Source organism: Kogia breviceps, chromosome 15, assembly GCF_026419965.1.
Source record: "Kogia breviceps isolate mKogBre1 chromosome 15, mKogBre1 haplotype 1, whole genome shotgun sequence".
NCBI lineage: Eukaryota > Metazoa > Chordata > Mammalia > Artiodactyla > Physeteridae > Kogia > Kogia breviceps.
This window is the reverse complement of record NC_081324.1, coordinates 24,214,582-24,241,068: the sequence shown is the minus strand read 5'-3', so window position 1 is coordinate 24,241,068 and position 26,487 is coordinate 24,214,582. Positions and strand designations below refer to the sequence as shown.

General features: G+C 52.4%; 1 protein-coding gene across 2 annotated transcripts in view; it reads right to left on the bottom strand.

Moving 5' to 3' along the window:
- SMAD7 (SMAD family member 7) overlaps positions 1–16,813 on the bottom strand; it is a 29,567-nt gene extending 12,754 nt beyond the window's left edge. Inside the window, exons 1-3 of one of the 2 annotated variants that reach the window (XM_059039943.2) lie at positions 15,994–16,813; positions 14,589–14,642; positions 8,773–8,847 (exon numbers count right to left, since the gene is read on the bottom strand). In XM_059039943.2, coding sequence (XP_058895926.1) covers positions 8,773–8,847; positions 14,589–14,642; positions 15,994–16,606 — 742 coding nt within the window. In that variant the 5' untranslated portion in view covers positions 16,607–16,813. The remainder of the gene's footprint in view (positions 1–8,772; positions 8,848–14,588; positions 14,643–15,993) is intronic. The other variant, XM_059039944.2, reaches the window with a different exon arrangement.
- Positions 16,814–26,487: the final 9,674 nt, after the last annotated feature.

The window sequence follows — 26,487 nt, the reverse complement described above, 5'->3', positions numbered from 1 at the left end:
TCCGCTGGGCTCCCAGGTACCACCAGGGTCTGGATTAGAACCCTACCTCCTGCTGTTGCAGCTCTTATCTCACAATCAACAAGTGGCGGGGGATAGAAACAGAACTGGAGGAGGCAGACCACTGTTTATCCACAAGCTTTGCTTTATCTCAACTCTCAACAGACCACACAACCAAAGCAGAGAAGCTGCTCAATCTCCCCAGGGGCTCATCCCTGCACCTCTGCCCTGCCTTACAACACCTCACCCCATGGCTGAGAAGCTGCCCCCTGCCTGACTCCAGACAGAGCCAAATCCTGTTCAAGGACCCTCCACCTATCTCACTGACCCCATAGCACCTTCAGACAGACCATTACATCTGCACAGAGTCCAAGAGCTACATCCTCCGTGCCTGGCAAAGTGTGGCACATAGTAGGTGCTCAATAAATAATCGCTAAATGATTGGACCACAGGGACATGATGGCTTCTCCCAAAGCAGCCGCACCACCACCTCCCCCCACCCCGGGCCCCAGCTTTACACCTGGCAGAGCGAGGCCCGTGTGAACCCAACCTGGGAGCAGAGCGTGCCTTCCAGGCAGGGGTCAGCCAGAAAGGCCTAGGCCTGGCCCCACGCTCCCCGTGGAGGCGGGAAAAGAGCCCCTGTCCTCAGCTACTTCCCAGCCAGCTGCGGCTGATCCCGGGGGGGTGTTTCCAAGCCAGACGCCGGCCAGGCAACCTCTGTGGGTTCACCACCTGCCCACAGCATTCTGCCTTGGCGTCCTGCTCTGTTTGGACAAGTTACCCTCACCGAATGTTCAACAATGCTTTTACACACGACAGGGCTCTTGTTGTGTTATGAAAAGAAAACAAAGCCCACTAAGGAAAAAAGCTGGGGGTTGGGGGGGAAATGGGGAGCAAGCCAGCCACACACAGATCTCCTTCTCTCCGGTCTCCCTCCTAAAGATGGTTCCTTGGCAGCCCGGGTCGGGGCACCGTCCCATGTTATGAGAACAATGACATCTTCCCAGAGGGGACTTAGAAACCCAGAGATGAATCAATGAAAACTGTTTTCACACCCAGCACAGTACCACCTTCTGCACATCACTGTGGGGCTGCACAAGCCCTCTTTCTAAAGGGGGAAGGCTTCTGGGTGACTGAGGGCTGAGTTACCCCCACCCCCCAGGGCAAAGCACAGCTGTACCAGGGGAGCTGTGTTCCGTCACCTCTTTACTGCTCACCGGAGTCCTAGCGATAGGCAGTCAGGAAGCTGAAGGAGGGACTCCTTGGGCAAAATGAGGCCCAGTGCTGGTAAATGAAGGCAGCCCCAGCCTGCCAAATGCCAGGCACCTTGATTAGGGGAAGGTCATGCTGGGGTGAACAGGCTAAGGGTACCTGTAAATTCCCACCCACCCCCCGCCCCCAAAAAATGAGATTTTTTTTTTTTTTTTTTTTTTTTGCAAGTTAAAACTACGCTAATGATACTGGGTGGGGCTCAGTGTCGAAGACTGTGCAGCCAAACCAAAATCCACTTCCAGCCAAGAGCTGCTTGGCCTCACCATTTGGGGAAGGAAGCTGAAGCACTCATGAAAGATTCTTCAGTGTACTGGCAAATAAGGCTGCAGTTAACATTTCAACTGAATGTGACCCTTCTGGTAAAATATTTTTTTAAATAATAAAAACAACATAAAGTTCTCAAACAGCCTCTTTCTTAAAGAAAATGGCCCAAAAGTTCTCATGAGAGTGGAAGGAAAGAAGGGGGGAAAAAACAAAACAAAACAAAACAAAACCGGGCCGGCCTCCTCTCAGCCACTACCTTTCACGAACAAACTTTTTTTCTGGAGTTCTTCTCATAAAAGGAATGATGCAATTTCCTGTCTTGTCCCAATACTTCCTGTTCACTTACAAGGTGAAAGTTATCACCCTGTTTTAAACAGCTGTCCTAAACTCCACAGAAAGCTCCTTTTTCCATTCAGTGCCCCATCCCTGTCACAAAATCTCCCCATTTTAGAATATAAACGCTATCATCGTCTACACCTTTAATGAGTTAGTTGGCTTTAAGAAAAAGCCTCGTTCTCTCTATGGTAGATACTGAATCTTCAGTAGCAGCTGCCCCCAGAAAGTGGGCTAGGGGCACAGACTCCCATGGGGAGAAGCGAAGGGGGCTGGGGACATCATCCCCAATAAGCCACCGTGTTTAGGTAGAGTTGCCGCCACCAAGGGAATGTTCCTTTCTTGGTGTGTTAGCCACTAAATTGAGAACTGTGCCTCAGCAGTTAATAATATCTTCCCGCTGAAAATAGCCCGGAGAGGAAGCCTGTCTGTGACAGTAGGCACACAGCCAGACTGGGCTAGCCATTCAGTACTGAGCGAGAGAGATGGTTGGGCCAGTGGTGACCTCCCAGTGGCCATGCTGTACAGTATCCTTTCACGAGGCTCCTGCAAAGGGAGGGCTCCCGGGCGAGTCACCGGCAGCCGTATAACATGGGTGAAGCTGTCACATGAACCAGGGTCTTGGGCAGCAAGACCAGAGGAGGGGGCTGATCATTCAGCAGGGGGTCAGGAGGGCCCCAGGCTTTGGGAGACAGCCCCTACATGGCTGGTTACCAGTCCCCGGGCTGCCCAGAGGAAAAGAGCATCTGGGGTAGAGAAGGGAGCTCACTTCCCCTGCAGAAAGGTCAGCCTCGGAAAATGAGCCACAGGGAACTTTCCTGTCTCTCCTTTCTGCAACCAGGATGGAAAAGGAAAGGTTGAAAAATCACGGAGACAGGCCCGTGACTGTGGGCCCACCCCTGGAGACCTCAGAGGTGCTCTGGAAACAAGCGTCTATCTACAGATCTCAGGCACGTAACCGAAGTCTCCATTTTCACTCTCCAGAGCCAGCGTTTTTTTATTGAATAGCTAAATACCTGCACGCGTTTAAAAGCTACCACAGGTCACTCTACTTTTTAAAACTGTGGCAAGATATGCATAACACAACATTTACCATTAGTGAGCATTGAGAGCATTCGCAGAGCTGAGCAACCACCACCACTACCTAGTTCCAGAACATCTTCATCACCCTGAAAGGAAACCCTGGTCCCATGGGTCACTTTTACCGTGTCATCCACTGCAACAAAGCCAATGGGAGGAAGGGGCAGAGTTAACACACCTTGTCAGGTTTCTACAATCGAGTGAAAGTCTTACTTGAGAAGAGGCTCAACAAAGCAAGGTACTCAAATTCTTCCCTATAGGAGCACCTGCACAGCCACCAAGAGAAGCCACCAAAGATAGCTCCCCCGCCCCCACACACACACCAAAAAAAAAGATACTCCCCTGCAGGAACACAGACCCTTTTACCCCCTACACCAGGGGCTCCCCAACTTGTCTGCACCTTGAAATCATCTGGGAAGCCTCAAAAAATACTGACGCTGGGATCCTGCCAACAGACTGTGATTTGGAAGCTCCCGGGGGTCCCGATGTGCAGACAAGGCTGGGGACCACCACCCTGCACCTTTTTTTTCTCCCACCAGGTTAAGACACCTTCTGTGAAGTGGCCTGGCGATCACAGCACTGGAGGAGCAGTATCACAGGACAGAAACAGCAGCAATAAAGAAGCAAAGGGAGCCAAACTTGATCATGAATCCTTTGGCATTTCCTCCCTTTTCACTGCCCCCCTAGCTCTGGGCCACAGGTCCAGAAGTCCACACAGCTACTGCTGGGCTCTGCTAAGAAAAAGCCTCCCTGGAGAGAGGGTGTTAGTGCCCCAAGACAGTGGCCAAGAGCTACACTGGAACCTGGCCCTCACCTGGCCCCTCCCCCTTTGCGGGCCAGCCCTGCTCTGCTTCAGGGAACGGGGTGCATGAAGCAGTGGCCCATCTAGTCTGGCTGGCAGAGCAGCCCCAATTTGCTCCAGAGACTTTAAATGCTGTCACCCTGCACTTAACCCCTGCCTGACTGCCCCATTCTTTCCAGGACAAAAGGGGTTTTAACAGTGAGCCCTTCTCCAGGGTTGAGTGCATGACCTCAAGCCTTGCAGAAGAGGCAAACAGCCTGAGCTGCTGTCCTTGACTGGTCTTCACTGGGGAGTGGGTGTGCACCAGGTGAGCCGGCCAGGGATTGAGTCATCAGCCTGGCATTTAGGGATATATGGGTCCCTAGAGATTCAGATTTTCACTCCTCAGTGGCCTGAAGGAAGGGGAGAGGCTAGGTAAGGAACTCGCTCATGGTTACATGCGCTGGTCCTTCTGACTCCCCCTAAGCCCATGCTCAAGGCCACTTGGATGAACTCAATCCACCCCCACCCCACCCCCCATGGCATTAGAGACTCCAGAGAAACCACAGTCTGCTTGTTCCCAGGCACGGGAAGGAGATATAAAAACACAGCAATAGGCACCAGAGGAGAGATTCCCAGTTTGCCATCACCATTCCCAACCAGACAACAAATGCAGTTGAATAACTTTCCTTGAAAACAGGATGGAGCACTCTTTCCTAAGCTACTTGGTTTGAGCCCAAGTTGACTGTGGACTGAGCCAGGACCACATTTTCAGATTATGTAGGTGTTTCTAAAGACTCTCCTCCGAGGCTCTCATAGACGCCAGCAGGAATCAAAGAAGAGGAAAGAACCTTTCCTGGAATGGATGCTGACCTAAGGTCATTCCCATCACCCAGGAACTAGAAGCGAGACACGGATCTGAAGACCTTAGCAAAGGAGCCGGCCTCCTTCGGGTTGGTGGGATGGTGTCTCTCAAATAAGCATGATTTTGTACAGCCAAGAGATGGGTTCCTCAACACCCTCCCCCAGACACATCGGTACTACACCTCCACTGCCTCCCACCTCCCTCCCTGAAATGCAGGGTGGGACCTCTTTTGAAGTTTAAATGACTACAAATGGGGGCTTCCCTGGTGGTGCAGTTGTTAAGAATCTGCCTGCCAACGCAGAGGACACAGGTTCGATCCCTGGTCCAGGAGGATCCCACATGCCGCGGAGCAACTAAGCCCATGTGCCACAACTACTGAGCCTGTGCTCTAGAGCCCATGAGCCACAACTACTGAGCCCGTGTGCCACAACTACTGAAGCCTGCACGCCTAGAGCCTGTGCTCTGCAACAAGAGAAGCCACTGCAATGAGAAGCCCACGCACCGCAACAAAGAGTAGCCCCCCGCTTGCCACAACTAGAGAAAGCCTGCGTGCAGCAACGAAGACCCAACACAGCCAAAAATAAATAAATAATTTTTTAAAAAATGACTACAAATGATGCTGGCCTCTAATCCCTGCCCTAACCAGCGAGGCCCGTATGTCTGAGGCCCAACCAGCTTTAGACACCAATATAGAGGAGGCTGGGTCTGCAGCTGAATAACCTGGAGCTCACAAGTGCAGTGGTTATTTCTTCAAACCCCTCCCACCCCACCCCACCCCCCCAAATCAGGACAGCAGACAAGCTAAATGAAAGCTCCCCCCCTAGAAACTCCAGATGGAGGCTGCAAAGATGACAGCTTCGAACACATGCTTTTAATTACCAGTGACACAGTGAAAGCTCTGGGAGCAAATCCTTTCCACTTCCACCACCGAGCTGAACCTAGAAGCTTCCCATCCACATAAGACCTCTCCCAGGTAGGTATTCTTGAGCCAGGATACATGCCAGCAACAAGGGTTTGTCCTACACGCCTTTCCAAAAGCACCATACCCAGATCACGATTCAGAACCAATCCAAACACTCCCCAGGCCCAGAGCGCATATCCTCATGGAGAAACCATCTCTGAGGTCCACCTACCCCGTGTGAGAGGGTCCCAGGCCTATCCCAGCGCCTGCCCACTCATGTGTCTGTGCACGTGTCTATCTGTAGGTCTGCAGCACGCATACACGCGCACGCGCGCACACACACACACACACAACCAGGCACCGAGCAATCCATCTGTCTCCGAGAGCCGGCTGTCAGAAATGAAAGTACAATCTCCTGGAACCGAGTCACAGCCTTCTAAAAATGTGCGTTTTCCCAGACTGAGGAAACTTGCAGGGGTGGGGTCTGTTTCACTGCGAGTCCCAGAGGCCTGGCCTGTCGTCTCCCCATCCAGCCCTGCGCTGCAAGGCTGGAATTCCAACCTGCAGCCAGCGGGCTGGCTCCCAGTGCTCCTACCCGCCCACTCCCCTTCCTCGCAGGAAAGGGAAGGGCCAGCCTTGGAGTCACCCCGGCATCTCGGGAGGGGGCGAGGGGCGTGCCTTCGAGCACACCCTCACCCCCCCCACCCACCCCCCCGGCACCACATTTTCACATTCGGCTGTTTTTTTTTTTCTTTCCCTTCTTCCCCTGCCAAGAGAATCAAGCCCTGCCTCCGCAGCCCACCTTCCTCCCACCCTGAACTGAGCCCCATTCATTAAGCGCTCGATCTCGGCCAGGACAGGAAGGAAAACAGCACACAGGGCCCGTGAAAGAGACACTCAGAGAGGTGATTTCCAGGGGGGAGGCGGGGGCAGAGCCCTGTGGGCACCTTCCCCACTCCCCACCGTGATGCCCACTTGGCCTGGCTGGCCCACTTGGCCTGGCGCTCCCCACAGCAGGCTCCCCGCTCCAGCCTCCTTCCCCTCCCTGGCCCAGCCCCCTTCGGCCACCACAGCCCCCCAACCGGGCTGCCTCATCCTCTGGCAGCCTCATCCTCCGCCAGGCAGACACACCCCGCCTCGGCCACCTCCACCCCCCACCATGGAAAGATCAACTTCTTGGAAAGGAGGTTTGGGCTTTCTCCATTTGCAAAACCCTCCGCCCTGGACTTGAGCCACTACCATCATCTTTTGGGGGGGCATTCTCGAGGCAGAGGGTGGAGCCCTGGGGTTTTCTCAGGGCCTATCGCCTCCTCTCCAGACACCCCCAAACCACTGGCACCAACCCAAGAAACAGTTTCTTCAACTTCCCCCCACGGCACATTTATTAATAAACTACACCAACTCTGAACGGAAAGAAGAAAGAGTTGAAACTTTGAAGCCTTGGGAATTAGTAAATCAAGAGCTAAAATTCAAAACAAATGCTCTTTCATGTGGAGCCCCCCGTCACGTTTTTTTCTTCTTGCAGTTTTGTTGAACTACACTATCCCTTCAGAGACAAGCACTCCTTCCTAGCAGCTCCTCATTCATCGAAATGGCTGCAGTTACTTTGGGGGTAGGGGAGGAGTTCGTCATTGCTTTACCCCCAGTTTCTTTCTAGGACTAGAAAAACTCTTGGAAGCCCACCCGTGTCAGAAGGGGCTGCACTGTCACACTGTTTGGCTCCGGGGGCCGGGTAAGGAGGCTGGTGGCTCAGGCGGGTATCATTACTTCCTCCAGCAGAGGAGACAGACAAGATGTTATCAATAAGACAAACCTTCCGAAAAGCCCCCTTTCAAAAGCTACCACTTCCCTTGCTTGTTTCATGTGGTTCAGAGGGGCTGGGACTCCTCCCTGCACATTCAGAATTTAAAAAATAAAACCCTCTAACAACATCCTGAGTGTGCTATTTTGCCCAGACCCTTTCCTCTCCTTGGCTTTCTTTCTTTCCGGAACTCTCTCAGCCTTAGAAAGCAGAAAAGACACAGCTCCCATGTCCCGGTATGTTCTTCCCTCCTCCACCGCCATGGTCCACTCCCACACTCACCCCAAGCCCCTGCCCTTTCTGGGTCCCTCTTTTTTCCTGCTCAGCTCTCATTAGGAGCTTTGAGTAAACAATATCCTCTGTCTCAGATAACAGCCAGAGTATATACTGCACTGAAATCAAAACAAACAAGGGTCTCCCTGAAGACATTCTCAGCAAGCTCAATTCCTGCAGAGGGAACTGGCTAGGATGAACCCAGCGGAGGAGGCTGAGCGACACCTGACCAGTTAAAAGTTACAAAAAAGGGTGCACCGTGGTCCCCCCAAAGACAGTTTTATACCTTCCATCTGAGCTGCCATGATCCTACACCAAAGTCCCAAGGCCAAGTGCCCAGAACTCTGCTGGATTTTCTTTTTTTTTTTTTCCTGGATTACTTTCCCTCTTGTTTAACTAGTTCTCAGAAAATCCAGTGATGGCATACTGGGGTGGGAAAAACGGGTGGAAAACAGGACATATTTAGAACAAAATGGAAATGTCTCCCACTTACATTGCTAATGAGTTTCTCCAAGTTTATCACTCTCTTCTCCTGTCTCTCAGGGACAATGATGTTTAGGCTCCCCAGGGCCCCTCACCCAATTCCATAACTCTCCAGCCTGGGGAGTTCAGGCCCCTGCTCACACCGGTGGGCCCCGAGGGACACCTTCTCTGCTGGGTAACAGTATTAGCACCTACCGTCTGCAGTGTCCCCACCCTGGCCCTCCCATCCCCACCATGCACTGCAGACTCCTGCACGAAGCTGGACTGGGAAGCAGGACTTGCAAAGAAGCATCGAGGCCATCTACTCTAAACTCCCACCCTACACTTGAGATCTGTCTTCTACAAGTTCCCAAAAGGTGGATCCATTCATTCCCTTCAAGGCACCCGATGCACTGAGAGTGAGAGCAAAAAAGGGCTTAAACCCGTGAACTAATGACACCAAAGTCACCAAGTGGAAGCCCCTCAAGTCGGGAGCTGCTTAACAATAACCACGAAACATGGCCCAACACCAGCCCGCCGGCTGGCCCCCACTTCCAGATCTACGGCTCGGAAGGACAAGCTGAAGGGCAAGAGTCATCACGGATACATCCAGTTTCATGGACATAAAAGTGAGAATTAATTCCAGACCAGCTGGGGTGGCAGAAGGCCACCTCCATTCCTCCAGTCTCCAGTCATTTCAGGAGGTCTTCGAATTGCCAAGAAAGTAAGAGAAAGCAGCTCACCTGAAAGCCCCCCAGGGGCCAGATAATTCGTTCCCCCTGTTTCAGCGGAGGAAGGCACAGCATCTGGACAGTCTGCTGTGGATATGAAAAGAAGAGAGAAATAAATAAATAAAAACACCAAGATTAATTTTTAAGCACATTCTAAACAGCATTAAAGAGAAACCACGCATTCCAAACGGGTGACTCCCGGCCGCGATGCTGATTATTAATGGGCTGCTCAGGCTTCGCTACCCATCATAAGACAGACCACAGCACCTTGTCACCCGTCTGAGCTCCGGGAGGCCAGTTAATCATTAGTCAAGACAGACTGGCTGGAATTTCTCTTTTATTGCAAGTCCCCCATTGAGGAAACCAGGTAGTTCCCAAGGTCAAAGTTCTCCTCTCTCATCTGAGGCTGCTGTCGTCTCCCCACCATCTTTCCCATCTTTTCCCAAAGCATGGCCTCTTTGCTTGGATCCAGTGGCCTCGCTGCCACTCTCATCTTTTTTTTTTTTTTTTTTGCGGTACTCAGGCCTCTCACTGTTGCGGCATCTCCCGTTGCGGAGCACAGGCTCCGGACGCGCAGGCTCAGCGGCCGTGGCTCACGGGCCCAGCCGCTCCGCGGCACGTGGGATCTTCCTGGACCGGGGCACGAACCCGCGTCCCCCCTGCATCGGCAGGCGGACTCTCAACCACTGCGCCACCAGGGAAGCCCCACTCTCATCTTTTTAAAGACAGACTTACTGGTGTTGGGCTGAAGGGACTTCTTCCTTTTTAACTGAGGTATAATAAGTATTAAAAAAATACAAATCTCAAGTAACTCCATGAAATGAATTTTACTCATGTACACACCTGTGTGAACAACCCCTCACACCACATCAGGACAACAGAGAACATTTTCAGCAAGGCTCCCTAATCCAAACTCCCCATCTCTGGAAACCTTCCCAGGCAACCCCAGGCCTGCATGGCTCCCTGCCTCAGTTCCTATAAAATCTTTCTGGCACCCAGTACTTGGAATTTCCTTCTGCTGTCTTTATTGATCTTTTACCTTCAGATCCTGTCTGCCTGAACTAGACTATAACCTTCTCTTCAACATCTCCGTCACCCTCAGGTGCTCAGCACAGTGACCTAAATGTTCATGAGGATAATGATAATTCCAGATGAGAAATAGACAGACTTGACCGCCTCCCTCCAAGCAATTAAAACAAACAATAATGGCCACGAACCACAACGAATTAGTCTCATGAAACAAAAATACCCAAGACCCCATAAGCATATCATGCACCATCACCAATGCCAAACTTACTGAAATCCACAGAGAAAGGCCGGCCCAGGAAAGGAGCGAAGCAGCGGGTCAGATGGTGCAAATTCCAGTCCCTCCACCCCAGGCCACTAGGCAGGATGTCCCTGGGGGGTGCGTTACCAGTTTCCCCCTGAAAACACTTGGCCGAGAGGGCAAATAGGAAGCCAAGTGAAAGAGTAGCCCAGGGGCAGGTAGCCACAGAGTTCTCTAGGGGCCCAGCAGCTGTCTCCAGTTCCTGGTAAAGGCGGGGAGGGGCTGGGCCACTCAACTCTGAGGTCCTCTCTCTAATCCCTCTCTTGCATTCTCTCTCGGGCTGGAAGAACAACTTTTCAAGAATTCTTCTAAACAGGGAAGGAGGAAGCAGAGGAGTGGCAGTGGCCGGCAGGAGAGAGAGAAAAGACTGTGGGTAATTTCTCTGTATCAGGGTAAAGTTTAATTCCTAACGGGAATATACAGTTTTACAGGATACACTTAATCAAAATGGAAAACAATAGGGGCAGGCAGGAAATGGAGTTGCTGGTTAAAGAGTGTTATAGCCTGCACTTTCTAAACTACTTCGATGGCCTTCACTATGTTGGAGATTGGCTTCTACCTACCCCCCAAAGGGAAGACACCCCCCCCCCCCATGATGACTTATCCACGGCCACTCCCTCCCTGCCCCACCAGCTTTGCCTGGCTGAATCCCAGGGACAAGGTGTGTTTCAAAGGAAGAGCTCACGTCTCGGGGCAGAGCTGGGACCACATTCACGGTTGCCAGCCTGTCTCAGACCAAAGGTTAAGCCAGCTCCACACTGGCAACCACAAGCATTTCTATGAAATGGTGCCCTGCCCTTTGTGCAGCGCCTTTGATCTCAGAAGGGATTTACAAACATTAATTAGGTCTCCCTACCACCCCTGTGAAGTAGCAAGTTATACCTGTTTGACAGGTACCCAGGTAAACTGAGGCATCACTGCGTAGCCCAAGGGGCCACCCAGTGAGCTGGACCATACCCAAGGGTTCAGCCCTCTCCCTCCCAAGGCAGGCCACATCCTCACTCTCTTCCCTGCAAGTAGTTGGGCTGAGACAGTCTTCAGCATCCAGACTGGCCTCAAGCTCCTGACAAGTTAAGATAGGTCAAAGAGGCCACAGCTCCGTCTCTCTCATCGACAAAAAAGCTCTGCTCTTTTGGGTTCTCAGCTACTGCCTTGTCGCCTGCTCCCCAGAGCCCAGGCTGGTACACTCAGAAACTCTAGGCTACTCCTGGCTCTTCTCCACCGCTAGACACTACCAAGCACCCAAGTGAGTGTTGGATTTTATGGGAGCCTCATTCCCCTCCTCCCAGCAGTAAGAGAGCTTTCAAAGATGCACGCCTGGGAGCAGCCAAGGGATGAGCTGCTGCAAGGGGTACAAGGTGACAGAGCTGGGGACCCCACTTCTCTCATTCAGAGAATGGTTTCCAGACAGCCAGGATATTCTTGCCAACTTAGTTCTGAGCTACCTAAGTACCTACCGTCTGGCACAGAGGAGCCTCCACCACCACCATTATACCCCAGCGCTGTCCCAATCCACAACCCAGGTTACAGAAGCACTATCCAATGCACTGGAATCTTCAACGCATTTTAGGCAGTCACATCAGGTATGTAGAATGACTGAGCGAGTGAGCCAATAAATGAGTGAATGAATGAATCATCTAACCTAACTCCTTGATCACGTGAGTTTAAAACCAGGCCTGGACAAGTTAAGAGTAGCCTGAGTTAAGAGGTAAATGCAGGGCTAGGTCCCAGACTTCTCAACTAGGCTTTGGAGGCTCGATCTGGCAATGGTCACCTGGATCCCCAGCCCAAGCAAGCAGGTGTACCTAGCAACATCCCCTCCCCGCCAAGCCATTCTTCCAATCTTTCAGACCTTCAGATACAGAGGACACAGGAAGCACAGCCTACAGAGCAATCCCTCCCAGCATCCTCACTCCGTAAACTGAGATCTCATTCTAACAGCCTGCTCTTACTCCTGGTGTGATGGGGGCTGGGGGTAGGAGGGGTGTCCTGACTTCTGAGAGCCTCAAGTCACAGCCACCCTACTCCTACATCCAGCCATGTCTAACACTCTTTCCCAGAAGATCCTGCTGACTTCCAACCACAGAGTACCCAGGCCTACCTAAGTCAGGCCATGCCAGAGGCTGCAGTGGAACAGCTTGAACCATAGCAAAATGGAGCTTCCAACTTTCAGCCCTAGCATTCCTCCAAGGCTGCAGGGGAACCAGGCCCCAGCCTCTTCCCACCACCTCTGCCCAAGGTGGAGACTTCACAGAAGAGATTCCCTTAGTTGTGCAACTGGTTAGAATTTTAAGAGCTGTCCACTGTAAACCTTATGGCTAGTTCTCACCTAGTAACCCAAGATTAAAAATGCAACCTACGACTTAGAAACTTAAGAATGTAAGCAGTTCCCCAGACAAATACTCTCCCCAGTGTGCAAGACAAAGAGAAAAACCTGGGGCAGCATCCCATCTGTGTGTCTGACCTCAACATCTCTGGCTACAGCAGCCAGCAAAACCAGGCCCAGCCCAGGCTGCACACTCCAGTGCCAGGAGATTCTCACCACAGGGGCCTCACCGGTTAGCACCCTCACATCCTTACACAAAGGTGATGTTTTTCACTCCTTTTTGTTGTTGTTTTGGGGTTTTCTGGTTTGGCGGGGGGAGAGGGGAGTTAGATTTTTGCTTTGGAGTGTTTTTGGGGGTTTGTGTTTTTTTTTTTTTTTTTTGGTTTTGTTTTACAGAAACGTTTTGGGTGAGTAACCAAGCTGTTTGAGTTTCCGATTGGCAGGTTAATCACTTCCTATTGGCTGATCTGGAGAACTTTTCTCTCCCTTGGAAATGGCACATTCCTGTCTTTGTGGCTTCTCTGTTTGCACACATTTTGCTACCTAATGTCAACACTTGCTAATGAATAAATATATCACTCCACTCACTGAAAATGAGGTCCTGGCCTGAGAGGGTGACTGCTTGAATCCGGTGAACAGATCTGTCCAGGTACCTCTGCAGGAAACCCAAGAGAATGTGGTCCTTCTTTCCTACGATTTCAGGAAATTTCTCAGAACATTTCCCCCTAGTCTTCTTTACCCCTGGGGCCAAGGTAACTGGCCTCCCTCTTTCTCACTTTTAAGGAAAACCTCCAAATTTGAAAACTATGGAAGGGAAAACAAAAACAGGACAGAGATAGCCCCTTGGAGAACTAAGCTCATAAAAGAATTCTTGAGTATTGATGCCAAAAACCCAGTCAACTTACATTCTTGGAGAAAACAGAGCTTGGTAATTCCAGTTAATATTTGTTACAAATACAGAGCTGCTTATCTCCTCATTAATGACTACTTATCTGGTGTTTTGTAAATCGAAAGCAAAATATCACATGCTTTGCAGGCCACTTACTAGACAGGCACCAGGCAAGCAGCAACGCCTTCCGACTGGAGGGAGCGTGGAGCTGGGGAGGGCGGGCTGGAGAGCATGGGCTTCTCTTACACCGTTCATTCAAGTATTTAATTCTGGACAACGCCCCAACAAGACTTTTAATTAGTGGGGGAAAGGCCCAACAGCCAAAACTCATGAGGCGGAAGGACTTGTAGAATTCCAAGAGGGAAATGGGGCCCAACCCTTCACTTTTCCTTCTCCCAGAACCTTGGCAAAATAAAAATGTCAAAATCGTTGCATTTGTCAGGCACCAGTGTAGACCAAAGTCACAATCCGTACTTTCAAGCAAACGAACCTCCCGCTCTAATTAATAAGAAGGGGCTCCAGGAAACAAGGGCCCATCAAAGTTGTCACCCTCGAGTCCCCGTTTTTCAGACCCTCCTCCCCTGGCACTGTCAACCTCTGCACTGCCAGCCAGAAGTTGAATGCAGACAAGCGCAACTGAGGTAGTGCCAGTCTCAAGTGGGGCTTCTGCCCTGGCCCCGTGCCAGCCTGTGACAAAGCACCAGGCAGGCAGAGCTCTGCTAGAAACTTTTATAGCCCTCACCGGGAACTCCGAGAAAACCAGGAGGGGGCTGTTGACTTTACTTCTTGAATTTTCTAATCTCTTGCTCCAAACCAAGGTCCATCTCTGCACTTTTTTAAACTGTCTTCCCTCCCCAACCGGGTTATCCATTCCTCCCACTGAGATACTTCTGGCACTCACAAAGTCTCCGACGTTGCCCATCAACCTGTCCTATTTGGCTCCCGAGATGCTTCGGCGTGGATCAAATTCCACGTGTTAAAAAGCTGAGCCAACTTGGGTTATGGAGAGCAAATACATGAAAAAAGGAACAAAATGGAAATATCTAGGAAACAAACATCTTTGCAAAAAGATATATATGTATACATACACACACACACACACATTATCGCCAGCTCCAGTCACAACAAAAACAAAATCCACCAAACTTCCAACATCGGCAACCTATAACCACCTCGGGGCAAGTCCAGCGTCTCCCCGCGCCGCTGCCTAGGCATACAAATGCGCGTTCTAGAGACTCCATTTCTAACTTAAGATAGGAAGGATATTTTTAAAATCATCTACTCACCAGTTGGTTTGAGAAAATCCATCGGGTATCTGGAGTAAGGAGGAGGGGGAGACTCTGGAATTAAAAAAGAAAGAGAAAATAAAGGCCGAGCCATGAGAAAGAGATAGAAACTTATGATAACAGAGGCATTCTTTTAGCCCAACTGTTTGTCTTAGCTGTGGGGGTTGGAGGCAGGGCCGCGAGGCGGTGATTGCCTTGATATTTAGCTGTCAGATAAACAAAAGAGGCCGCCTGGCGCCAGCCTCGGCGCTCCGCTCCTCCACGTCTGCGGCCGCCGCCGCCGCCGCCGCCGCCGCCGCGCACGGCCGGCCGGGCTGGAAACCACCGGCTCGGCCGCAACTCGGCCGAGGCCGCTCACTTCACAGGGCTGCAGGGCCACAAAGCCCCCTCCCCGTCCCAGAACTTCACACCCCACTCCCACCGCCCCACCCCATCCCCGCCCCGTCCCCCAGGGGTGCAATTCACCTCCGCCACCGCTGCTCCGCTCCGCACCCGCGCGGGGAACACGGGCTTCCCCTTTGCCAGCCCACCCGGGAGGTGCACCCCAAGAGCGCTGGCGAACTTGGATTTGTGGGTGACCGAGGTGCACCCCGCCCCCGCACAAAGACGTAGAGAAAAGGAAAAGGAAATCAATGGAGGAGGCCGGGAGGATAAAGAGGAGGAGGCTGGGGTCTCAACTGAGAAGCAGCCCAGGCCCCTGGGGCAGCATCCTCACGGAGGCGCTGGGGGCAGACCATCCTACAGTCAGTAACTGTGCTTTCCTGTGCTGGAAGAAAGGAAAAAGCAGGGGACACCCAACTTGTCCTGACTGCTTGTTCTCTTTCACCCTGCGGTGGCACAGTTTAGAGCAGATATCCAGGTCGACCTTCCATCCTAACTCTCTTTGCCTCAAAACCCAAAGCTGCGCCGGCCAGGGCAGTCTCCCGGCCCCTTGTGCCCGACGTGACTCTATTTACTAAAGGAGAGCCTTACTCTCTAGCCTTTACAACTGCTTCTCCCAGCCTTCCTTGGCGGCCTTGGACCGAATCCAACTCGGCCACACACCTCAACGCCTTTCCCAGAGCGGGGGAGGCGTGACCCCCATTTCTCTCTGTACCCCTTGGCTAATCCGGAAATGAGGGCATCTAATCTTTAACCCCCTGTGTGGAGAGTGTGTGCATGAGCAATGGCCAAAGCCTTCCCCCCGCCCCGGGGCAACAGAGAAGAAAAAACTGGAAGGGAACCCCCAGGGAATACCTTTAGAGTTTCCCCCAGTCCCTTCTCGACCCTTGTCCCCCAAGTCTCTTCCCAGGAGATGTACACTCCCCTCCGGCGAGGTAGCTGCACAAACACACAGCCCAATGGGGCTTTTCTTGCACCACCTGAGCGCCAGGAGGAGGCAGGTGGGCGCAGAACAACTTCCTACCTAGTTCGCAGAGTCGGCTAAGGTGATGGGGGTTGCAGCACACCAGCTCGGGGTTGATCTTCCCGTAAGATTCACAGCAACACAGCCTCTTGACTTCCGAGGAATGCCTGAGATCCGGCCACCTGAACACTTTGCACAGCAGGAGGGGGAGCGAATAGGACGAGGGCGGCTGCGCGGGCTGCGAGCCGGAGGGCGCCCCCAGGCCCAGCCTGCAGTCCAGGCGGCCAGGCAGCAAGAGGCACGCGGTGCGCGTACCGCCGCGGGACTCCACGGCCTGGAGCAGCAGCTCCAGCTGCCGTTCCTTCAGTTTCTTCAGCACCGAGTGCGTGAGCGCCTTCAGATCCGCCTCGGCGCCCCCGGCCGCGCCGGAGCCCGCGGCTGGGGGGTGGGGATGGTGGTGACCTTTGGCACCTCGCACCGCCTTGCCCAGGCAGCAGCCAGCCCTGCCTGCGCCACCGCCACCGGCCCCATGCGCCCGGCCGTCCGTCGCCCCTTCTCCCCGCAGGTCGCCTCCTCCTCCGCCTCCCCCCGCGCCCTCCTCCTCGTCCTCGCCGCCGGGCGCACGGCTCCTCCAGAGACGCCGGACGAGCGCAGATCGTTTGGTCCTGAACATGCGGGGCGAGGAGGCAAGGAGAAAAGTCGTTTGCCGGCTAAGGAGCGAACATGACCTCCGCACACCATGAAGAAGTCGGGTGCCGAGTTGGGGCAGCAGGCGCAGGCGACAGCAGCAGCAGCAGGGGCCCTGGCAGGAGCGGCGGCGGCCCGAGGGGCGCTCCGTGGCATGCGCCAGTCTCCCGGAGGCCGGGGCGCGCGCGGGGGCCCGGGGGCGCCCGCCGGGGCTCGGGGGCCTGCGCTCCGGCTGCCCCACCCCTCGCGGCCCGCGCCGTGCGCCGCTCTCGGGCCCCGGCGCACCCCGGAGGAACGCGGCCGCCTCTTCCCTGGGGGCGGCGAAGCCTACCCCGGTCGGCGCCTCCCCAAAAAGAGGCCCCCCCGCAGCGGCTCCCGAGTGTCGGGCTCGCCAGCCTCGGCTGCCTACATGGAAGATCCGCGAGGGCAAAAAACTAAAGGCGTTCGGCTGGGCTGCTGGAGGGAGGAAAAAGCCTCTTTCCCCCTTGCTAAGCAACTTAATTTGGGGGTGGGGAGAAGCTGGCAATTAAAAAAAAAAAAAGCAGGCACGCGATTTATTTTTTTCCTCTATATCCTTAGTAACCGGATCGCCTTGAATTCCGTACACACGAAGACTCGGGGGAGGGGGCTGAGTGGACTTCACCACGCATGAGATGTCTGGCGAAATAAGGAAGCTCTCTCAAAATCTAAGAACCAAACATGCAATGCCCAAAATGAAAAACACCACCCCCTCGCACCCCGGAGGTCTGGGGGCGTCCGGCTGGACCTGGGGTTTAAAAAAAGAAAATGTTTACAAAGTAGAACTAGACGTTTGAGGGGTGGAAAAAACGTATCCACGAGTTAACATCCCCCTTTTTTCCTTGCAGAGCCCCGCTGGTCTTCCTCTCCTTTTCTTCTGCCAAAAAAAAAAAAAAAAATCGTATTTTTTTAATCCACAGAAAGCTTTGGCTAGGCTGCTTCAATCCTTCGCATCTGGGTGATTTAGGGTAGTCTCTGGTCTTTCCTCTTGCGCTCCCGGGGGCCCCAGTCCTCAGCGGGGACTTCCTCGGGGCTGGCGGGGGCGCAGGGGCAGAAGATGCTGCGGCGGCGGCTGCGCCCCGCGGGGCTGACAGCGCGGGGGAGGGCGGCGCGGCGGCCGCGGCGGGCCGCTGGCGGGTCGCGCGCTCTCGCCCTCTGCTCTCTAGTGCGGGAACCGCCGGCGCCCCCTCCCCTGGCCGCGGCCGGCCGTTGGGGCTCCCCGTATGGGCTGCTCGCCCCGACTCGGCTGCGGCGGCTGGAGGCCCCGGTGTCCCTCACGCCGCCTTCTCCTCCGAGACTCTCCTCGTCGCGGTCGGGAGCCTCCTTGTCCCCCGTCCGCCCTCTCCTGGCGCTCGGGTCCTTCTGCCGCCGCCGGGGGTTCGCCGCGCCACACTCAGGGGCTCCTGGGCCGTGCGCTCGGCAGCTCGGCGCCGGCGGGCTGGCTCTGTCTCGGGCAGCTCTCTCCGGCGCGGCGAGCGGACCGAGCACGGAGCCCGGCTGGCTCGGCTGGCGCGGCTCGAGGACAGGCTCCTCCGTGCGCCGAGCAGGCGAGCGAGTGTGCTCAGGGCTCGCAGCCTCCGGCAAGGCCTCCCGCCCCCGCCCCCTTCCCTCCCCCTTCCCTCCCCCGCCCCTAGCCGCCGCCGCCGCCGCCGCCTCCTCCCCGCCTCCCCCCCCGCCCCCCCCAGCCCTCTGCTCTGCTGGTTCCACTGCGCAGTGGCGCGCCCGGCTCCGGCCTCGTCACGTGGCCGTCTAGACACCCTGTCGCTTTAAAAAAAAAAAAAGCGATTGTGTTTCGCAAACAACAGATCGGGTTTCTAAAAGCTATTTCTCCACCCCGCCCCCCGCCACCGCCACCCCCTCCCGGGTCTGCAGGGGTGGGGGGGGACGAAAAGGAGGGGGAACGAATAAAGGTGGGGAGCAGAGAAGCTCCCAGAATCGACTGAGACCTGGCGGAATCAGAAGAGAAATGGGAAGACCTAAGAGCACCGAACAGGCTTCGCCGGCGAGTTATGGAGCGAAGCGAGCGGGTCTGTGGGGGACTTAGACCCAGACCGCGGAGCTTCTCAGTGGCTGTCCCGCGCGCGCTCGCCCTAACGCTTCATTCATTCGTTTTGTTTTAAAGGCCCTGGCGACAGATCCCCTGGCCGCCGCGCGGGAGGGAAGGGGGAGGAGAGCGCTGTCTCCGTTTAAAAGACATTTACACCGGACTGGACCGAGGCCCTGGGAAGTGTGCGCTGGAGGGAACAGCCGGGCCGCCGAGGGCGGGGAGGCGGCGCGAATGTGACCTCAGCGGCGGCCGCGCGCTCCCTCCCGCCCTCTCCCGCTCCGGGCTCGGGTTTCTAGGACTGCCTGGAGAAGTGTGTCTTGTGCAAAGCTCTGGAATGCATTTGGCTGGCTGACGAGTTGCAAGGGGCAGCATCCTGGCGGGAGGTGGGGGGCTCGCCCGCCAGCCGCGTGCAGGTTTCCTCCGGAGCCCGGAAGACCTCCACCACCCCGCCTCCCAGCGCAGGAAGGTTACCTTCCGAGCCGACCTGCCTAGGGCATGCATATGCATGCAAGGCCTGTTTCTTCGACCTCCTCGGCCCCTTAGCTTTCAAGGCGCTTAGAGTCAGAGAGTTTATCCCCTTACCGGAGGCTTTAGAGGAGCATAGACCCAGCAGGCAGACTATTGCATGGAAATGGGTAAAGCATTGGTGGGGCAAAGGAACAGATTACGTTTACTTCGTGAAAACTGTTGATAGTAGAAACGTAATGATTTAAATATATACGCATCATTATTGAGGAGGCCACTAGTTGGCATGGTGGTCTAACCTCGCATCTTATTCAGTGAAATAAGATTTTTTTAAAAAGCCATTTAGAATTATGAGATCAGGACGACTATGAAACTCACTGGGGATTTTAACGAAGCTTTAGAAAAGGTGAAAGAAACTATCTTCCCAGCTAAGTTATGCTCCTTTAAAAGGAAAAGGCACAAAAATAATAATAATAAATAAAAAACAAAAAAAGGCAACAAAAGTAATAAAATAAGATAAATGGAAAAAAGCACAGATGAATCTCAGCTTTATAGCTCAGCCCCTTCCCTTCCAGCAACTTAAAAGGTGTCTGTATGCCATAGGTGCTTAATACATATTTAGGCATCAACAGACTTGAATAGACTCATTTGGACCATTTCCCCCAAACCCACCAAGAGCACCTTTGGAGATATAAAAGTGAGAGAAAATCATGATCATCCCTAGGCAAAGGACCCTGAAGCTCACTGACCTAGAAGACCCAGAAATGCCAAGCAGTGCAGAAACATGTAGGACAGGGCAGCAGCTGGCATTCTAAACCTTGTAAGCCACATAGGCTGCAATTGTATAAGATCATAATTTTGTTACAAATAAAAATGTTGCATATTGAAAAGGGCATTGAAACTTCTGTGAGTGTGTGTGTGTGTGAAATTTTCTGAACAAGCAAGATGCAAAGACAGCAGGAGAGAAAGCCCAGGAGGAAATGGATTTGGGTGATCCCATCATCATAGGCAGGGAAAAACAAAACAGGCAGAAATGGGATTTTTGGGGTAGCTGGGAAATGTATAATACACTCACTTCAGAAAGGCGTAGAAAGAATACCTGATTCCTGGATTGGACTCTGCCACTCACTGGTTAAATAACACACTAGTGGTGATAGTAGACGAGCACTTGGCAGGGTTTAAAAAGCGTTCTGGGCAAGTTTCCTGCCCTCTCCGGGGTCTCATTCCCTCTCTCTGCTCTGGGCCTAGCTAGAAGATGTTCATTTTCCTTTCGAGGCTAGGCCAGACTGCAAAGTGACAGGAAGGACTTAAATAAGCAGTGAAAACAAAAGGCATAATTCTAATTAAGCTTCTTGGCTAAATGGAGAATCTGAAGACTGGGAAATCTGGCCAATGATGCTAACACTATGGGATGAGAGGCCGGAGCACACACAAGGCAGGTAGATTTAGCGGGTGTTTCAGGAGTTGAATCTGACGTCACAACTTGTCTGGGTGGAACATGCATATTCTTGCAAAGATACGTTACCATATAGTGTAATTGTGGGTGCTTTTAATTCAGGCATCACCCCTGTCTTGCCCTCTCTACATGGCTTTCCTCCTCCATTTTACTGCCCTAGGTAGACAATGGGTGGGTTGCCGGGCAAGTACCAAAGTGGTTGGTGCTGCTTTATAGCTTCCTGGCATCCCCTGAATCAGTTAACATCCCAAGCCTTCCTGAGAGCCAGTCCCACTCCATTCATATTCTTATTCCTGGACAGTAGAGGAACTCCTGGTTGGCTGGTGTGCCTAGAAAAGGAGTTCCTTTCCTTTCCACAGTCACAAATGAGACTGACAGGCACCCCATTTCAAACTATTCTGATCCTTGAAAAAAAAGTTTAGGAGTTCGCCAAACTATTGTGAATGAGTTTGATTCTAATCATTTGCTGGCAGGGAATATGGAATAAAATATCTCATTTGCAGTTGTTTATTTCCTGTTGTGGCTTCTATTTTCATCTTTTAGTCACTTTAGTGATAGTAATCAAACCCTAATCATGGTGCAGCCACAAGTCACAGAGACCAAAATAACTTGCAGTAGAGTTATGACAAACAAGGATGGAGTCAGCTAAAGACCTGACTACTTAATCACTGGCCCCTGGCACCCGAAGGACTGCGCGGGCCGCTATTTGACTGACCGCTGGCTAAGCAGCTAGAGGAGAGAGGAAGCTGGAGGGAAATTGCTCCAAGGCCCCGGGTCTTGAGCAGTCAGGGCCCCAGGGTGCATGAGGAAGGAGGGCAGCAGAGTGCACAGGAAATGGAGGAGAAGCAGGTAAACCATCCACAACTGCTGGGGGCGTGGGGGGGGGGGGATTGACATGAAAGAGAAGGGGGAGGGCAGAAAAAGAGAACTTGAAAACCTCTCTAGGACCATACGCAACTCTAAACAAAAGCTTAAATAAATACATACATACATACATACGTACATACATATATACATACATACCTCCTGTCTGGGGAAGACAGGATTCTTCCTTTCAGTACTTTTCTCATTTCCAGTGGCTCTTAGAAGAGAAGGGAAGAAAGAGGCCCCAAAGGACATGTGGGTGTGTTGATGCTGGGGGCCAAGGGCCGAAGCGAGGCAGGGGCAAGGATTTTTCCTTGCAGAAGCCAAAGAAGAAACAATCGAAGAGGCAAAAAAAGTGTTGGAAAATATCGACATTTCTTGCACAACCCTCCCTTGAAAAAATGTGTGAGTGAGCCCTCAACCATCCCGAACTGGCAGCAATACAAATGGAAGTGATGGCTCATGGAAGGAAGACGGCATGAGTGAGGCTGATGTGACAATCAGCACTTCTTGGCTTATCTTAGAAGAAGGAGAACGTAGGTGAATGAAATGCATCCAATTCACAATCAAATAAAGATGCTATACGCCCTGACTCATCAAATATTCTTGTATTACAGACATGCTGTCAACTGATCTGTAACATTTGCCAGGTGGCTCTCCAGGACACTCGACTAGGTACTGGGGGCTGGGGGCGGGGGCAGGATAAAATGAATGTTCTTATGAAGGAGACAAGAGAAACACCCAGAAAAAGAAAGATCTAGGACAACAGAGACATTCAAATATATAGTCATATAGATACAGTTTCCTCCAGGGAGGGACACTGGATGGCTGAAGAAAATGACTAGGAGGGAAACGTCACTGTACATAACTTTTTGTACCTTTTCAACTTTGCACCATGTGAACTTGTTACTTATTCAAAAATATACAGATTTAAGGGTTTTTTAAAATCCCTGCCTGCTTTTCTCATTTCCTGAAATTGGCTGTTCTGATGTCCTTGTAGAAAAGGATGAGTTGGCGAGGTCCCACGTGGAAGTGAGGCTGCAGACAGCTTCTCTCTCTGTGGGGCAGTTACTACAGGAAGGCTGATGACAACAGAGGCCAATGTGTCATCCCAGACGGCAAGGGTGGAGGCTGCCTTTTCATGACCCTGGCAAGAGTCAGTGAGGAAACACGCCAGTCCTAATCAAAAGTCATTCTAGATATCAGTCAGGTGCAAGTCCTAACCCGGGGAGGACAGCCTCATACGCACTGGCGTCTCGACCACAGAGGCACAGGAAGGAGCCTGCCCCATCTGAGAAAATGAGAGCTGCGATTTTTGGAACAGAGATGTGTTCACATGATTCTCAATCCATTTAGCCAGCATTGATTCAAGAGGTGGTGCCAGGTACCAGGCACGACCTCTGAGACATATAAAGGTGTATTAAACAGCCTCTGCTCTCAAGAAATGCACAATCTAGGAGAGGGCTAGAAATATAAAAACAGCCAGCCCTCAAGAACGAGCAAGAATGGAGGCCCCTGTGCAGGAGAACAGAAAGTGAAGGGATTTATTCTGTCTGGGAGGGGGTCTCAGAAAGTTTCCCAAAGGAAGAACTATCTGGAACTAGACTGGCTGAGTTGACAGCCAGGCTGAGGTGCTCATGAGGTGAATGATCCTATTCAAAAGGAAAGCACGGGCTTCCCTGGTGGCGCAGCGGTTGAGAGTCCCCCTGCCGATGCAGGGGACACGGGTTCGTGCCCCGGTCCGGGAAGATCCCACATGCCGCGGAGTGGCTGGGCCCGTGAGCCGTGGCCACTGGGCCTGTGCATCCGGAGCCTGCGCTCCGCAACGGGAGAGGCCACAACAGTGAGAGGCCCGCGTACCACAAAAAAAAAAAGGAAAGCATGACAGAAAGAAACAATTGGTAGTTCTCTGTCCACTTCGAGCTACGTCTTCAAAACTCAAGCCACACTTGTCACTTTGAAACTATAACTTTATAAACACTCTTAAGCCTCAAGGGGTTTAGAGATGGAGGTGAGGCCCCTGCAGTGCATGTTCAGGGAGATCACCTCCCTCAGCGTCAAGTTTTCTTTGTAGAAAGAAATTGCAGGCACAACACGACATCATCCATAACCGCAGAAAACTTTCTTCTCGAATAACTGGGACAATCTCATGATCTCCACTCCTCAAATCAACAGTCAGGCCTCACTTGTGGCAAACTGCTTCATGTCAGGACGCGATACCAGTTTTAACACAAGGGAAGGGAAGAGCCTCCAGCGTGAAGCTGGCCTGTGTTGGCTCAGCAGTGGGGGTGCTTAGGTAATGGCCTCAAATTCCAACAGTAAAAAACTAGGATTCGCCATTGCAGTATAGACAGAGACATACAGTTTGGCCGATTTCCACGGGCACTAAAAACACTGATTTTAAAGACGGCAAAGCAAGAAAATAAATGTTGAGCCTAATTCAGAGGCACCCCATGAGCCCTGCTGTTATTCCTCACCACCCATGCTGCAGACAGGGTCTTCATTTGAACTTCAAGACACAATCAAATGGACTTGAAGCTACCAAATTAGCCTTCACTGTTTTCTGATTTTTCCCCCTATTTTTCGCCCCCTATTTTTATCTTTCCTATTCCCCTGTCAAAAGTCCTTAAAGGATGACTTTGGTACTGAATTCTGCACAGTAAGTGCCCGTTAGCATCTTAGTGACGAGACATCCTGTTAATGGTGAATCAGAACTGGGCAGCCTGCAGAAGGGGTGCTGTTTTGTCTGTAGTAGAGCAAAGAGTCATAGGTGACCACACACGCTGCTCCTGACATGTCCTGGGACCCGCCAAAGCAGCCCGGCCCCATGAGTGACGGCCAAGGCATTTCCACTGTGAGGACCTGGGGGAGGAGACAGGACCCTCAGCCCCGTTTTCAGACCGAAAATACTTTTCTGCCATTACTAGCTGCAAGGCTTTAGGAAAGCTGTTTCCGTAGTCTGTCGGCCTTCCTCATACAACAAACACTGAATTAACAACGTCGTGTGTGTGCCAGACCCGGTGTGAGGCTCAAGGAACAAAGCCTTCACCACGGGGTTGCTGGGACGCGTCTGCGGGCACACCGGACACATCGCCAGCACAAGTGCTATGTAAACTAACTGGTATACAGATGCTAATCATCATGATTATCATGGATTTGGAGGTAGGAGCCACCCAATAAACTAATTTTGCCTAACCTTCCAAGCCTAGGAAATGAATTTTTACCGAGATAAGTGTCCAAGTGATAGGGTAATGAAGAAGGAAGCCACTCTTTCTAGTGTCTGGGACTTTGTGTGGGTTTTACTAGGACCAGTTGGGATGGTGTCAAAGAAGCAAGTCCAGCATCAGAGTTTAAAAGCAAACTAATAAGCCTGGGAGATCTTTTTCTCAGATTGAGAGAGGGGTAAGTGAGAACACAATAAAAAGTGTTTCTCATTCTTTGCTAGCATTGCTGTGAGTCATGAATATTTTCCTAAGTCCTAGAAATAACTTTCTGGTAATTATGACAAACAAGGAGAGAGTGGGACGGGGTCCACTTTTTCGGGGGAGGAGATACCCAGTGCAGTCTCCATCCCACCTTTCTCCATAAACGTTAATTTTGAAGCCTTTCAAGGTCTGTGGCATATGATGTTGGTTACATGGCTCAGAGCCCTCCTCTCCAGTCCAAACCCCAGAACCTGTCATCCATGGTCAAGTTTGCATAATATATGTTTGCTCAAATGCTAAATTATTAGGTATTTTTCGTTTGCTTTTTCTATTTTATTTTTTATTTATTTTTTTTTTTTGGTATGCGGGCCTCTCACTGTCGTGGCCTCTCCCGTTGCGGAGGGCAGGCTCCGGACGCGCAGGCTCTGTGGCCACGGCTCACGGGCCCAGCCGCTCCGCGGCACGTGGGATCCTCCCGGACCGGGGCACGAACCCGTGTTCCCTGCATCGGCAGGCGGATTCTCAACCACTGCGCCACCAGGGAGGCCCTTTCTATTTTATTGATTTTTGAATAGGTAATAGATGCACAGTGGTACGTAACTCAAAGAGGACAAGAGGGCATGAAGAGAAAAGTAAGGCTTCCTTTCACCCAGGCCCCCTGCCACCTGTTTCTCTGGAGGCAGCCCCATCGCAGCCAAACAGACAGAAAGTGAGTCATGTGAAAAGGCTCATCTCTGCTTTGAACTCCAATCCCACGTAGCCACCTGCCTTTTTGACTCCTCCCTTTGGATGTCTCAAAGGCACCTTGAGCTGATTATGTCCCAAATAGGGCATCTTCCTCCCAGAATCTGCTTCTCCTCCAGACCTCGGGCCCTCAGAAAACTCACCCGCCTCTGTCCAGTGGTGGGAATTGAAACAGAGGACCAGCCCAGACAGCAAACTCTTTCTTCTTCATCCCGCATCCAAACCAGCCTTAACATCCTGTCAGTTTTACCTTCGAGATGCCTCTCAGCCCACCTACTCTTCTCCAGGTCCCCCCACTGCGGCCAGCTGGACACAAGCCACCAGCATCTCCCTGGTGACAGATATGCACAGCGCTTTCCTCACTTCCGCTCTGGCCTCACTCGGACCCACCAACCTCCCTCTGCTGAGGTTGGTTTTGGTGCTGGCCTGACTGCACCACCCCCCAACAGTCTTCCTATAGCCCTTGGAACAAAGCCCCTTCCTTGACCTACAAGCCCTGAGTGGCCTGGCACCCCCTCCCTCCCCTTGCTGTCACCTCAGGATCTTCCTCCCACCCCAGGGCCTGGGCAAGTGCTGTCCCTCAGCCTGAGATGCTCCTCTCTCCTCTCCAGGCACCTAATCTTTGAGTTATGTCACCCCGACCCTATCATTATGCACCCTCACAGCCTCAGGCATCTCCTTGTGTAGCATTTACTACACTGGAAATTTTACCTTTAATTCTGATTCCTTGATTAATGTCTCCCCACCCCCCAACCTAGCCAAGTGTAAACTCCTTGAGGGCAGGGACCCCATATTACAGCACATCAAGCATAAAATGAGCACTCAACCAATACTGGCTGAACAAGTGA